Genomic DNA, 15,500 nt, shown 5'->3' with positions numbered 1-15,500 from the left:
CTGACATGGCTATCATTACACTGCATACATGATCTTTTTTAAAGAAGACAATCTTTAAAGCTGGTCAGCACTTTCTTCGCTGCCTTCTGGATTTTTCTCTTGAAAGCCAGTCTTTCCAAAGTTAGCTGACTTTCCCCAATCCTCTTTGTTTTGGAAACATGGTAATGCCAACTCTTTGTGCCCATTCTGGCCACCTGGTTCTCAATATTCTGAAGACTGCATTTCATTTTCTCCCACCTCCACATCTTGAAAATTGTGCTGTCCTGCATACTAGTCGGATGCTGTTTTTAAGTGTCTTAGTTACATCTGTGTAATGACTTCTTGACTTAAAGGTGACTTGCAAAGGGGGAGGAAGAAATTGAGTGCACACTATTCTTTGCTTTATAACATATAAAAGAGGCCTGAAATTTTCTCCCCCTTCCTTCCTCCTTCAATTTTTGTCTGCTTGTTCTTTTCTAGAAACATCAGGAATATCAAAGCTTAACTTTTCTGTTTTTATTGGTAGATTCCCTGCAGTGACGTAAATAAAGTCTGAAAAAGCTCCCAAATCCATAATCAAAGGGGGTGCTGAATGTAAAAAAAGTGCTTGAGTTAAAGATATTAACAGACAATTTTTAATCATCTGAATACTTCCATGTCAATTCATATGATTTCATTTGTTTTATGTTTCTGATGTCAAACCCTACTAGGTCTTCAATTGTCCATTGTCCTTAAGGAAAAGCACTCTTTTAGGGTAAACAAGACCTGAATTTCTAATATTTAAAAACTTAGTAGGTTGTCACTGTGCATCAAGAGAAGGGGGAGGAGGGGCACGGGGCACAAACCCATTTTTTAATTTTGCATGTCACCTTTACAAACAAATACAGTTGTTTTTTACAGGGATGGTCTAAAAACTTAAGAAAACTATTTGAAGAATAGCTGTCTTTTAATTTTGTATTACACCGCAACTAAATGTGAATTATTTTATCTTTTATTCGGTGTGAATGTTGTTTTTCACAAATCAGGTTTTTGCCTATAAATTTTTTTAATATGCCAAAAAAAAGAAAGAAAAAGAAAAGAATACTCTAAGAGATTCCATAACTTATTCTGTTATAGTATGATGGGATTTTTTCCCCCCTGGGGCACCTGTTCACAACAAGTCTGATTTGTCTACAGAGAAATCCTAACATTTAAATGAAAATTCTTATTGAATTATCTCTGTTTAAATATATGAAAACCACAGTATTTAGCCAGACCCATAGACATTCTATTAAGACATATTGGATAAAGGATTAACTACTATTTTTGTTTTGTTGCAGGGATCTCTCCAAAGTTAATATCCTGGTACCTGGTGCTGGGCTAGGTAGATTGGCCTGGGAAATAGCTATGCTCGGTTATGCTTGCCAAGGAAATGAATGGAGCCTCTTTATGCTCTTTTCTTCTAATTTTGTACTCAACAGGTACTTAGCTTATATTTTACTTGCTGGTTGCAACCTATGTGTACTAGAGAGGCAAAAATCAGTGACCAATCCTTTAACAAAGTAATAATCAATCAAAATAAATTCCAAAATCCCTAATCTAGGTAACCAGATCTTTTAGATCTCTTGCTTTCATGTAAATGTCTGGAAGAGGGTAGGAGGGAGGAATGGGAGATTATTCCAAAATTTGACTTGGAAATTTATTATAGCCATACCTGTATGTCATAAAGATTGTAGAAGCAAGAATTGCCTTGTGGTTAAAGCACTGAACTGGAACTCAGGAGATCTGGGCTCAGCCACAAATTTCTTGTTTGAGCTTGAGTAAGTTATATAATTTCTATGCTTCTGTTTTAAATCTGTAAAATGGACGTACTTCTCGTCTCATAGAGATGTTGAGGATAAATTTGATTCATATGTTCAAGGAGTTCTGATACTATGGTGATAAGCACCAAAGAAAATTTATAAATAAAAATAAAATAGGTTGCATTTATTACTAAAAGTTAAGGCAAATTTCCACAAGTATTTATTTAATTTTATGTATACATTTTTTGCTGTTTGACAGAAAAATTTATTAATAGATGCCTCATTGCTATTAAAATATCAAAACACTTATTAGGCAATCTTTCTCATCCAGCAGCTGCATACACCTTCTAATTACTCATAGGTTCACAGTGGTAGAATCCACTATAAATGTTAAGTTTAAGTGAGGCTATGATCAGAAAAATGATCTTATAAGCATTACACCACACGTATAATTAGAAGCATGACATGTTGATGTCCCATGTTCATTTTCCATTAATGACAGATATTAGTCATGTTGCTGAACGCACTACTGGAAGGCGCTCGGCTTCTATGTTAATGAGCGCAGAATAAGAACCTATATAGAATAGAATGATTTCCATAACTAATCTTCAGTTGACAAGTCAAAACAATACTGAATCAGAACTGCTCCAATCTTTCTTTATCCAAGTGTCAAGCTGCTTTCTGTTTTGTACCTCACCAGCTATCTCCAACAATACATTATCTGAAAAATGATATGAGCAGGAATCTGGTGCCATTTTTAGTCAGTTTCTGGCTAATGCTCTAAATTTCATTTAGAAAGATTTCACTGCAGAAGCTCTAAATTCAGAGTCTGTTCCAGCAAGTTTATAAAAGCTTCACATATGAAGTGAGTTGCTAACCATTTTTTTATCATTCAATATTTTCTCTTTTGGTACTTGCATTTTTATTTACTGACTTTTAAAAAAACAAACAAACCCTAGTGCTTAATTTAGTAAAAAGGACTCTTATGGATTATATCTAGATTTAAAGTGTAGATAGCATTCCTCTCTTTTCCTTTGTCCATGTCTTGTTTATCACATTTTGAAAAGAAAAAATTAAGTTTCAAAAACATGCTGGTAATGTAGGTAGTTTTTAATGGACACTAAAATCCTATCTAATTGTTTGCCTTTAGCATCTACTCAAACCACTTCCATACTTCTAAACTGATATGGACTATTAATGAGTAATTAAAATCACATTCCTCTCAGACATGCTTGCCATCAAACACTTGGTTCAGATTTGTATTTAAGTGAATGAAGTTAACATTTGATTCGAAAGCATTATTGTATGCAAATTTAAGAACCATGGGAATTTGATGGGGAAGCGGAGAGAGAGGAGTGGTTGGCTATTATCACAGTCCCAGCAAGGAAATAGCCAATCCTACTACCAATGAGCTGTTTAGAAGGAGAACAGAAGGTGGATTTGGTGGGTGGGGAGATATCAAGATACAATAGTTGTTCTTATCCTGAGTTGGAATGCTGGCAAGTATATGGAAGGATATCACATTTTTTTTATCTCCCAAGGTTCAAAAGGAACCAGATTGCCAGTAGACTGGCTCATCTGTCTGAAGCGACACATATCTGTGAAAACACTTAATACTTTGAATCTTAGACTTACAATTTTTTTATTTTATTTTATTACTGTAGCACCCAGGAACCTAGTTATGGACCAGGACGCCACTGTGATAGCATTGTACAAACATAGAACAGAAAAATGGCCCTTGCCCCAAAGAGTTTATCGTCTAAGGTTGTGTACACACTGCAATTAAAAACCTTTGACTGGCCTGTGCCAGCTGACTTGGGCTCAGGCTAAGAGGTTGTTCAATTGCGGCATAGACATTGGGGCTTAGGCTGTAGCCTGAGCTCTGGGACCCTGCAAGGTAGGAGGGTCCTAGGAGGGCCCGAGCTACAACGTCTACACTGCAGTTAAACAGCCCCTTAGCCTGAGTGAGTTGGCACAGTCCAGCCATAGGTCTAATTGCAGTGTAGACATACAAGTATAAACAAGAGCCAACAGATGTATACGTACAAACAGGGGAGAGGAGGGAATAAAAGGAAATAATTACTGTGTTGTTCATCATGATAGGGAGTGATATCTGGTGGTTGGGAGACTGCTTATGTTCAGTATTCCCACTTTTATCATTCATAAATGAGTAATCTCTCTTAGATGTGTAGATTTCTTGTGTTGGGTTGAGACCCCTAAATGCAAAGTCCCCTCCCGTATAAAAATCATAAAAAGTTCTGGAAAGGACTTCAAGAGGTCATCTAGTCCATCCCCCAATTAGTTATGTGGTATAATTAACATATTCTGTAACCCACTGGTTCTTCAAGTAACGTCCCTATGGGCGTTCCATTCTAAGTGTGCTTGAGCCTCCTGTGCCTTTGATCAGAGATTTCTCGTAGTAGTGTCCATTCAGCCTGCACATGCATGTTACTTAGTCTCATGCTCTGTGCTGTTATATAGCACTGCGCGGGTGAACCGCCTTCAGTTCCTGCTCAACCTTCTCGGCCTCAGATAGAGCCTTAGCAGTTGTCTGTGTTTTTACCTCCACTGTGTCCCATGAGGTTTTTTTTTTTTTTTTTTTTTTAGTAGTTAGTACTTAGTAGTAATTTTGGCTGTAGCTAGGGAATATATATAGCTATTTTTCTTAGTACCTTTTAGATAGTTTTTCCCCTCCTGTGAGTTTGATTTTTCTCTGAGGGCATGCTGGGATCTCCTGGTCTCAAATGTTGCCTGTCGTGCCAGGAGGCAATCCCAATGAGTGATGGTTAGTCCTGGTGCATCTGTTGTCTCAGAGAATCTCCTATTTCCCAAAAGTGCTGTCTGGCATTAAAATCTAGAGCCAGAAAAACAGAGAGATCAAACTTCGACTCCTCATGATGAAGAGCTCACTGCACCTGGCCTTTGCCCCTCGCCAGGGGACTCCCTGTGTACACCAGTCTGTGAATAAGTCTGCTGCCTTCACTGTTTCTGAACTGCGCTCCTTGAGGGCATCTAAAAGGAAGACCCAAGATTCCTCCCATAATATTCACAAAGACCGTCCCTCGAGATTCTTCATGTAGCAAATCTGTCTCTAAGAAGTTGTGGTCTTGGATGACTCCCCGTACTTCAGCACCCATTGCTTTCTGACCTGGTACCCACAAGGCTGCTGATTCCTCAGGTACTGTCAAACCTGAAGACTGTAGAGAAGAGGTCCCCAAACTGTGGGGCGTGTCTGCTGGGGGCAGGGACATGGAGGAATGTGGGGGGGAGAGGGGAGAGAGTGTGGCTAGGGCCCAGGCCAGCCCCCAAAGGGGGTGGGAAGGGAGAGCCACCTAGCTCCTGGCCTTGTGCCTGGGGCCCTGGCTGCCAGCCCAGCCTCCTTATCGCTGTCTGCACATTCCACCACCCACCCCCAGAGCCACGGCCCCACTTCCAGCCAGGGCGCAGATGGGTAAAGGGGGGGGTGTGATCCTGAAAAGTTTGGGGACCACTGCTGCTGAATCTTAGGCTCCAGGAGGTCGGTGATACTATCAGTGGAGCAAGGCTTCAAGAAGAGCTCTCTCGCTTCTCACCCAGTACTGGAGAAGCGCACTCAGCTCTGTATTGTCCTCGGAGCAGTTGAGATTCATGGTACTGTCAACTCCTTCAGCCACTATTATTTCAGCGCAGACTATGGACATGGTACCAACAACACTTGGTATCACAGGAGTTTTGCTTTCTCTGTGACTTTGCTGTGTCCGAGATGCCCGACTCATCATTACATGGCTCCGATTTACTCCTATTACTGAGGACTTCTAGATCTCCAGATATTCACCCAGTACTGACGGTTTCATCTTTCTTCCAGAACTCCACAGCTACAGAGTGATTTGGAAGAGGATGATTCTGATAAAGATCTTGCCTCAGTCTCCCAAATATCTCTGCAAAGCTTTCCCTCTGCTCCTATGAGGCTCTTTTCCAGAGATGTCTGAGGAGATTGGTGTCACTTGTCAGAAATGGCCCCGACCACTGTTTCGCTGGTATGAACACCCATGGATGCCTCCACCCATGCCATGTGCACCACCTCTTTGGCCATACCGGGACTTTTGGGCAGCCTATCATCAGCAATTTTCTAGGCCTTGAGAACCACTACTCACAAAGATAGTCATCACCCTCCCTCCCTAGGAGACCAGAACTGCAGGAAGAAACCTTTTAAGGAACAGGGAGCTAGGGCTGATGAAAAGGTCTCTCCACCAGCTGACATATCTTCTTCATCCCTGGATGAGGCAGCTATGCCACCTCTTCCCTCCCTGGTGGATGACTTCAATCAGTTTCAGGAACTTGTCAATAGAATTGTGGATTCTTTGCAGATTCCTCCTGAGAGGTTAAAGAGCCACATCATAAGCTGCTTGACATCCTTCATACAGCTCCATCTGTTATCTTGGCTGTTAGAGGCCCTACTGGACTCTGCAAAGGTTATATGGCACACCCTCGCTACCTACATGCAAGGGAGCAGATAAGAAATATTCAATCTAAGGACTCCAAATTTTTATTTTCTCATCCCTTTTCTAACTCCTTGGTGGTTGATGCAGTTAATGAATGTGGGAGGCAGCACCATGCTAAATCTATGACCTACCACAAGGAGCATAAGCACCTTGACCTATTGAATAGAAAATCGTATTCGTCAGTACTTTGCAGTTCAGAATCGCCAACTACCAGCTGTTAATGGCAAAGTACAATCGTACAAATTATGTCAAGCTGAACTCATTTATTGAGCATCTACTAACAGAACATAGAGAGTAATCCAGCCAATTATTGCGGAAGGCCAGCTGCTCAGGCTCTGCAGGCTCCCTCGATGGTGCTGATACTACCGCCTGTTCGACTTGTACAGCAGTAGTTATGAGGCGGGCCTGCTGGCTCCAGCTCTCAGGATTTCTAAAGCAGGTGGAAAATACAGTTGAAGACCTCCCTTTTGATAATACTAAATTATTCACTGACCGCATGGATGAATCTCTGCATACATTAAAGGACTCCAGGGCTACTTTGCATTCTCTCAGGATCCAAAAGAGAGAGCTTAGTAATTTCCTGTTGGTGAAGAGATTTCATCCTGCCCAGTTCTCGAGCTCCCCCAGATACCATATGAACCTCAGTGAAAGAGAGGTTCCAGGGAAGAAAACCACCTACTTCTCAACCTTTACCACTCCTGGCAGGCTTGGGAGTCTATCACTATGGACAAGTGGGTTTTGGAGATCAACTCCATAGGGTACTCCATCCATTTTACTTCTCTTCAGCTTGCCAACACCGTCCCTCTTCAGGGACACCTCTCTCAAGAACCTGCTACAAAACTAAATATGCTCTCTCCTCTTCTTGGGTGCTGTAGAATTGGTTCCTGTGCAGCACAGAGGGAGTGTGTTTTATTCCAGGTATTTCCTGGTATTTGGTATTTCCAAAAAAGAATGGGGGTTAGACCTATCCAAGATATAAGACTACTAACACCTTTGTGAAGGCCCAAAAATTCAAAATGGTGACACTTGCAGCAATAATTCTGTCACTGGACCAAGGGGATTGGTTCTTGGCCCTCAACCTTCACGACACACATTTTTATATTGCGATCCACAAATCTCACAAAAGAGTCCTATATTTTACTGTTGGTCAGGACCATTTATAGTACACAGTGCACGGTTTCAGCCTATTTTCTTCCCCAGCGGCCTTTTCAAAAATTGTCAGTAGTAGGGGCATACCTCTGCAGAAAAGGAAATCTTGTGTTCCCTTATCTAGACAACTTCTGAAAGGTTGCTCCCTAGATGTAACTTCACGGGCATCTTGTGAAGCCACAGACCTCTTCCTCAGTTTGGGCCTATTATTGAACATTCAAAATGTCCACCTTGACCCCTGTGCAAAAGTTGGAATTCATAGGAGCGTGTCATTTTAGTTACTTTTCATAGTTGAAATAGTCTGGAAGGGTTTCGTGTTACTTTGCTATGTATTGGTCCACATTGCAGTGTACAGAAAGAGAAATGGCATGAGCTGTTAAGATTAATTGCAGTACTGTAAATGTATATGCTCAAATGATATTAGTAAAACTGCGCAATGTCAAATTATTTTACTTTGCAGATCTAATGAAATCTAAATACATACTTTTGTTTAAAGGATGACCTTTCAGAAAAATGTTTTTACTTTGCTGTGCCACAAAGTCTCTCTTATTCTGACTCAAGAAAGGCAACTCTCAGCAAGAATCTAGAATGAAAATAGGTATTCTTAGGAAAATATAAAAATAAGAAAGGACTTAAGTCGTCACCCTTCTGTTTATAAAATAAACAAGTACACTCTTCCATGACAAACAAATGGGAATTCTAATGGTTTAGCACAACTGAATATATGTAATGGCAATTTTCACTCATCTTGCAGAAAGAACTGTGCTACTGGTTTTCTTTTAAGCTAGACATAAAACATGATTGAAATATACAAGGCAAAAAAGAAGAAATCCCCCTCTTCAATAAAACTGTATGTTTTATTTGTCTTGAAGAAGTAGGAATAATAACCTAAGTAAAACCTACAGAAATACTTTATAACATCCCGATTAGCAACTAAATTCATCATACATATTGTTGAAAATCAAATCATTTTATACTTACCAATTTTATTGCAAAACACCTACTTTTCTAAGTAATACGTGAGCAGTTAGTTGAAACTGAATCATTCTGACTTTCATATTTTCCAGATGCTCTGAAATTAACTCTCATAAACTTTATCCCTGGATTCATCAGTTTAGCAATAACAGGAGATCTGCTGATCAGATACGACCAGTTTATTTCCCTGATGTTGATCCCCACAGTCTTCCTTCTGGTGCAAACTTTTCTATGACAGCAGGGGATTTTCAAGAAATTTACTCAGAGTGCAGTAAGTAGAGAAATTAGAGGTCAGAATTCATGAACACACTAAATATAAACCCAGTATGGAAGAATAGAATTCTATTTAAAATTAAAATCAAATTATGGCTTGGATCATTAAAGTAGGCACTAAAGTTGTATATTACACCTAGATTCTTCTCAACCAAAATGAGTTGAATTGAAAGAAGCAAAAGTTATACGTGTGCTCTAGCATATTTAAGTGTCTAAATTGTATCCTTGTTGTAGGGTTATATATGCTCTGCTCTTTTAATGAGAATGGTGATATCTTGGACAACTTCCAACACTGTGATCTTTCGTGCCTATTTTCTTTCCTTGAATTAGAAGAGTGATTGATGTTAAAGAAATGCACAATATAAACAGCCTATGCTTTTCATGGATATAAATGAAGTGAAGTCTAATTATTTATTGTTACTTGATTTAAAAATAGACAACATGGCAAATTATTACTAAAACAATTATTTACAAATAAAACAAATAGATATTCATTAACTATCAATGACCAGTATTTCAAGGATGTGCAAAGGGATAATATTTATGAAAGATCACAATGTTCCTGTCAACACAAACATCCTTATTGTCATTTGTGAAATCTGTCTGGATAAATAATTTTTGTTGCAACTGATGAGGTAATTTTTCTCCCCCTAATTCATGTACAGAAGATGACTGTACTTAAATATTTTCCACCTCAGTTCCTAGTACTAGTAAGACTGGAAGTGATGATGGATTTCTTACTTTTATCTGGAGGTTATTTGTCTATACAAGGTACTAAATAACCAGCTGGTGCTATTCCTTCCTTGCAATTGGCATACATGTTTGAACCCGCAATTATTCTCCTTGAGCTAGCAAGTTTTTGGCCTGCTTTTTTTTAGACCTTTGCCCTGCTTAAACACTGGTTTCTTAAGAAGTAGTAATATCTTTTCCCACAGGCATAGTGGCTTGTAGTCAGCCCCCTGCTACTGTTCAGATGTTTGTAGCTCAAACCAGGGAATGAAGGCTGTTGTAAGTCAGAAATAAATCTAAAAATAAATTTTTTAAAAAATATTTATTTGAAGGTAACAGGGCCTAACCTTTCATAACTTCAGAGAATATGGGTAGATGGGAAAAGGAAATCTGCACTTCAAAAGACTTTCCTTGTATCTATGCAAAGCATTAATTTGAAGAAAGGTTAAATACAATAGGAAATACAAAAGTAGAAATGTGTGGTTTTGGATAAAGATATTTCAAAGTGAAATCACCAAATATCTTGATGATGGGCAGCCTTCTGTTCTGGATTTTAAAAGTGCTAAAGAGGCCCAGAGTTCGGGTACATTTTTGTTTTCCTACTTTTGTGTACACAGTTGTGGTATCCATGCTCAAACAATTGAGTGTAAAATCAATTAATTAAATTAAAGTATCAGCTCTTGAGCCTTGCTTAATGGAAATCTGGCCCTAAGGGTATGTGTACACTGTGGTTCTTAAACTTTATTTGATCATGCCCCCCTTCTTTGTATCTGTAGTAGTTTTACATCCCCGTTCCCGTCACACAACTACATATGCCAATGTGTATGGCGGCAGTGCTTCGCTCAAATCCGTTTCAGCTTAGTTTTTTGCATGTCTCTCTCCCCCCACCACCACCACTCCCCACCCCCCTTCATGGCACGAGTGATCCATTGTAATAAGAGCAAAAGCAAAACTGTAGTTGTGGTCCGTGCTTACAATTAAATGCGCACACTGCATCGTAGCAAACAGATTAATGTACAGATGGCAACAACTTTGTATAATACTGTGCACGTTTAATGGAAATCTCAAAATGCACAGCACCATGTAGAGTCAAATGCAGAGGAATCCGCTTTGCTCTAGTTATTCATTGCTGTGGGTAAAATGTCCACAGGAAAGCTTCTCTCACCCCCCCTTCCCTTGGATGTATTTTGCCCCTCAGTTTTTGAGAACCTCTGATCTACACTGCAATTAAAAACCCAGTGCTGGCAGGGCTCAGGGTAAGGGGCTGTTTAAATGTGGTATAGATGTTCAGGCTTGGGCTGGAGCCCATGCTCTAGGACCTACAAGGTTGGACGGTCCCAGAGCTCTGCCTGCAGCCTGACCCTGAATGTCTGCCCCACAATTAAGCAGCCGGAGCCCGTGTCACCTGTTACAGGCCAGCCCAGGATTTTTAGTTGCAGTGTAGGCATACCTTTATTGCCCTGCTTTTACAGTAATACAGTATTATTGGTTTTCTTTCAATAAAATGTTAGGAAATATTTAACTTCTAGCCATTCTCTTTACTGTTAGCTAAAGGTGATCTTAGGTGTGACTAAATATCTATATATTCTGATACTAAATGCTAAATACAAGCCAAGTCTGAAGTCTTATACAGAGGATTGATGTTGCAGCCGATCATGTGCACTCGATAATGTATTTTCTTTGTACAGATATGTGGGACTGCATAGCAACCTGCTTCTTCATAGATACAGCGCATAATGTCATTGATTACATTGATACAATATGGAAAATTCTCAAACCAGGAGGAATATGGATAAATTTAGGTAAATGGTTCATCTTCTTGCTCTCAGTTCTATTGCCTGGCATGACCAATGGCCCCTGGTGAGTGGGAGGAGCAGTTGCAGGGGAAGTCCTGCTCAGCATTCATAGCCATGGAATCTTCAGCATTTTTAACTACCCCATTCTCTCAAGCCTCTGTGCATGTGTCAACAGTGATTTTCAGATTCTTATTATTCAGCCAAATCTGAGTGAATTTTCATAAGGAAACAAAATGCATCTCCCTGGCCTGAGGACTGCACCCTCCAAAGTGTCACATCCATACTCCAAAGCACTGAAGTGCTCAGTTTCTTAAATTCTTTAACCATTTATTTTTAACATTGGCAAAACAATGTACTTTTCTCCCAATCTTGTTCTCTCAGATGGCTGAACCATTTGTTGCTGAAACTTTAGTTTGTTAAAGCTGTAAGCAACTGAAAACGGGCTAATAATGAAAAGCGGTAGACAACCTAATTACAGGCACGGCTGTCAGCTAGCTCTACTTATCAGTTAGTTTTACAGCTCAGGGTGTCATATTTTTTTTATTTGTTGATTTCATACTTATCCCAAATGCTACAGAGTTGACTTCATATAAAAGTTTAGATAAAAGTGTACTTCTGACAATAAAACTGGTATTAGTGTTACTGAATCCCTTTATCTTTGTATTCTAGGTCCTCTCCTTTACCACTTTGAAAACTTGGCAAATGAACTTTCTATAGAATTGAGTTATGAGGATATAAAAAATGTTATATTACAGTATGGATTCCATCTAGAGGTACGGATAGATTGTGAGTAATGCTTATTGGAGTAGATGGGTCAACCAAAACTAGGCATATTAGGGCTTTTCCTTAAATGTCGTTTAATATATATTTTTAACTTTTAAGATGCTTACATGTTTATATTGACAATTGTAGTTATATTTAAGCTGTCTGGTTTTTAATTCATTAAAGGGCAAATAACACTGACTGTAAACACACAACAGTGATGCTTGTTCAGAGGAGAAATACACATTTTGGAGGGAATTGCTTCAGGTGCTATTTCAGAAAATATTCTGAAAACTTTAATTTTTATTTTCAGGTGGAGAAAGAATCTGTATTGTCTACATACACTGTGAATGAACTATCCATGATGAAGTACTACTATGAATGTGTGTTGTTTGTGGTTAGGAAACCAGAGTTGCAGTGTTTCAAATAGATTCTTCAGAAAAAATGCTGGAGATAATGCTAAAATTTACAACACACAATGGACTAGGTAATGACTGGATACAACCTCAAATCAGTGGTGCCTTGTTTATTCTTAACAGGAATTTGAGAGTGTCTATTTTCTTAATACCTGTATTGCTATCCAGATATATACTGTGCCATGCATATTTGTACTGTACTAGTGAAAATGGAAGAAAATGTACACATACACAGCCCTCATTCATCAGAATGCATACAAACATCCCATTTTCACAAGTATAAAACTCCTGTTTTAATGTCTGCCATGAGGTTGTCCTGATAAGACTGGTTTAATAATTATTCAATAGTACCGAAATCCAAAATAATTTCCCTTTTATCTGCAGCTGTCTGTAACATGCACAAGCTACAGCTCTCAGGATCTGTTGGAAAGGATGTACAATTCTATGTTTGATATCAGAACTGGGAATGTTATTTCCACTTTTGATCTGAGGCTTAAAACAAAAAATGTTTGTGTATTCTCCCTCAGTTTTTAAACAAAATTCTAATTGTTTTCATTTTTCCTTGTGACCTTATGAATGTTTAGAGGTATAATACAAGCTCAGCCACGGTTTAGAGAAGGATTTCTTAACATCAATTTAAAAATAGAATATTTACAAAATCTGAAATTATTGAACGGTGCTAAGAAGTTTCTTGAAAGCTGCATTTATTGTGACTTAACGCTCCCAGGACCATTTTCTATAGGACTGAAAATAGAAACAAAAGATAAAATATTTTAGAAACTATAAATTATAATTTTCTGGCCATGCTAAGCTTAGCAATCTATTCTAATAGTTTGTTGGCTTTGGTAATTTGAATATTGATATATGAAATCATAGTATGGAGTGAAGCAAAGCATCATGTCACAAAGGAATGGGAGTAAATTAACCTTGAAACAGAAATAAGACTTAGTCTGCTAATGCAGGAATTGCACTCTCACTTTGCCCATTTGAAGTTTATCAGTGTAACTTATCTGTTGCTTAAATAAAGTGTTTGAAGCATTTATTTTAAGGATTATTAGACAATAGAGAAATCCTGCTACTTTCTTTTCTTTTTAGAAAGCAGTTACACAGTTGGGACAACTGTGCCCAGAGTGTAGGGCTGTGCTGTAATAATGGGGAGTCATTAAGTTTAAAATTAAGCAAATCCTATGTGGTGTTCCTTTGCCTTGCACAGGAGCTGCCCCTGGTCTCTCTTTGCAGAGCTCATCCCTTACGCCCTCCTTATACCTGCTGCTGGAAGCAGCTCCGTCCCTTCCCATGATGGAAAGGCAGCTACTGCCTCCAGGCTGCTGCTGCCCACTGATACAAACCAGCTGCCTCTTGTCCCCCAGGCTGGCTCACAGGGCACATCTAGAACAGCAATCAGCTTGCTGTGCTCCAGCAGTGTCTCAAAGCCCTTTACAAGCCACATTGTGCTGCTGGGAGTGAGGTGGAGATCCCTCATTATACAGAGGGGAAGGACATGTATGTGCAGGGACTGCACCTGCAGCCCTGAGAACTGGGCCCAGCTGCCTTGTCCCAGCTCAAAGTCCATCACCAAGCCAGGAATAGAGTCCAGGGAGCTGGGATCCTGTGGCCAAAGGCCTGGCTGCACTGGGAGTGTCTTGCCAAAGGTGGGGCTGGCCAGAGGGCAGGGAGCTGGTTTTGAGAAGGGAGGTGCTGTGAAGCTGCTCTGCATTGCACTGAAGAAGGCTCAGTAAGTGACTGTGAGGCCACGCTTCAGTCACCAGGCCATATGGCATGCCCTCCCACCCGCACACGTTGCCTCTGCTGCCAGGGTTCACTACAGAACCGTTAATTTGTGCCCCAGCAATATCAACAGTATGATGTGCCTCTACAGTAGCCCTTATATTTCTGAAGTTCTGGTGTGAACCCTGGTAGAAATCTAGGGGGCACATGATTTCTACCCCCGCTCACCTCTGGCTGTTAGCAACAACTTCTATATTTGTTTCAGCATACCTAGGTTAATTGTTGGATATTTGATTGGAACTTTAAGGCAATTTACATGTGGTACTTTAAATCTACCTCTAATAATGTTTCCTTGTTCTAAGTAAGTTGCCTACTAAAGTAAATTAGATGGATATTAATCCACAGCTTGTAATTTCATACAATCATTTTGTATTTTGAAGTTATAAATATTTTCTATGAGAATAATTATTAAATGACTTGTGTTGAGGAAGGATCAAATTAACTGGTTTGTTCTCTTTACATTAATCTAATGGTTAACTTAGCTACACTATCATCCCCTTTGAAAATCCTTTTAAAAGTAAAAAAGGTAGGGTAGGGAATCAAGCCGTTTCCATGGAAATGGCACTGAATAATAGATTTTAAATTTATGGTATTTTAAACTCACACTCATTCATCTAGCTGTGGTATCTTTTTCTGGGCATTGATAAGGTCATTTTTAGCTTTCTGTTTTTAAGGTAGATATTTTATGCTTCCAATTTTGCTTTAATTGAAAGTACAATTTTAAAGTTCACATGGGCAAAAAGGCATTTACTATTTTAAATGCTGTCTAGGAGCATAAAGCCTGCATGTTTTTAAAAACTGTTCTGCTCAGATCCCTATCCAGAAACCATATTGGACTAACAGCAGTTTTCAATAAGGGTTTACTTGTAGGTAGTCTGAACTTTCTAAAAGGAATCTGATTTTTTGCTCTTTTAATAAAAATAAATTAGTCCAATCTCAACTAAAGCCCATTGAAAGCTTAGATGCTGCCATTAAGGGAAATAAAAATAAATAAACTTTCTGCCTTTAGAAGGCAACTGATGGTCTCCTGTGGCTTTTTTCCCCCTGTACAATCTACTCTAATCCTTTATAGATAGATACATTCAAAAAGCTTTTTACATTTTTAAATTTGTTGAAATAAGGCACATTTAGGGTAAATGTTGATTGTACCAGTCCCTTTAAACCTGTATTATTGCCCAATCGCTCTTGACCTTTTAATTCAGTCTGCATACTGTGTGGTACTGATTTTATTTAGATAATCCTTACTAGAAGTGCCAGCTTTCTCCAGCCCAAACCTAAATTGTAAGTAGTCCCAGTCCTAGAGCTAGAAAGCAGTTATGCCAAAGCAACAGTAAACTTTGTAAAGGGATAAAGCTGCAAAAAGGTGAATGT

At 39.1% G+C, this 15,500-nt stretch overlaps 1 protein-coding gene across 2 annotated transcripts in view; it reads left to right on the top strand.

The window, feature by feature from the left end:
• Positions 1 to 15,500, top strand: part of CARNMT1 (carnosine N-methyltransferase 1) — a 39,817-nt gene that overhangs the window by 17,362 nt on the left and 6,955 nt on the right. Inside the window, exons 4-8 of one of the 2 annotated variants that reach the window (XM_034773193.1) lie at positions 1,299 to 1,439; positions 8,458 to 8,636; positions 11,056 to 11,169; positions 11,833 to 11,936; positions 12,239 to 12,412. In XM_034773193.1, coding sequence (XP_034629084.1) covers positions 1,299 to 1,439; positions 8,458 to 8,636; positions 11,056 to 11,169; positions 11,833 to 11,936; positions 12,239 to 12,355 — 655 coding nt within the window. In that variant the 3' untranslated portion in view covers positions 12,356 to 12,412. Of the gene's footprint in view, positions 1 to 1,298; positions 1,440 to 8,457; positions 8,637 to 11,055; positions 11,170 to 11,832; positions 11,950 to 12,238; positions 13,380 to 15,500 lie in introns of those variants that run through there. The other variant, XM_034773194.1, reaches the window with a different exon arrangement.

The sequence above is a fragment of the Trachemys scripta genome, chromosome 6, assembly GCF_013100865.1.
Source record: "Trachemys scripta elegans isolate TJP31775 chromosome 6, CAS_Tse_1.0, whole genome shotgun sequence".
Lineage (NCBI taxonomy): Eukaryota > Metazoa > Chordata > Testudines > Emydidae > Trachemys > Trachemys scripta.
The sequence above is the reverse complement of the archived record's forward strand: the minus strand, read 5'-3'. Positions and strand labels throughout refer to the sequence as shown.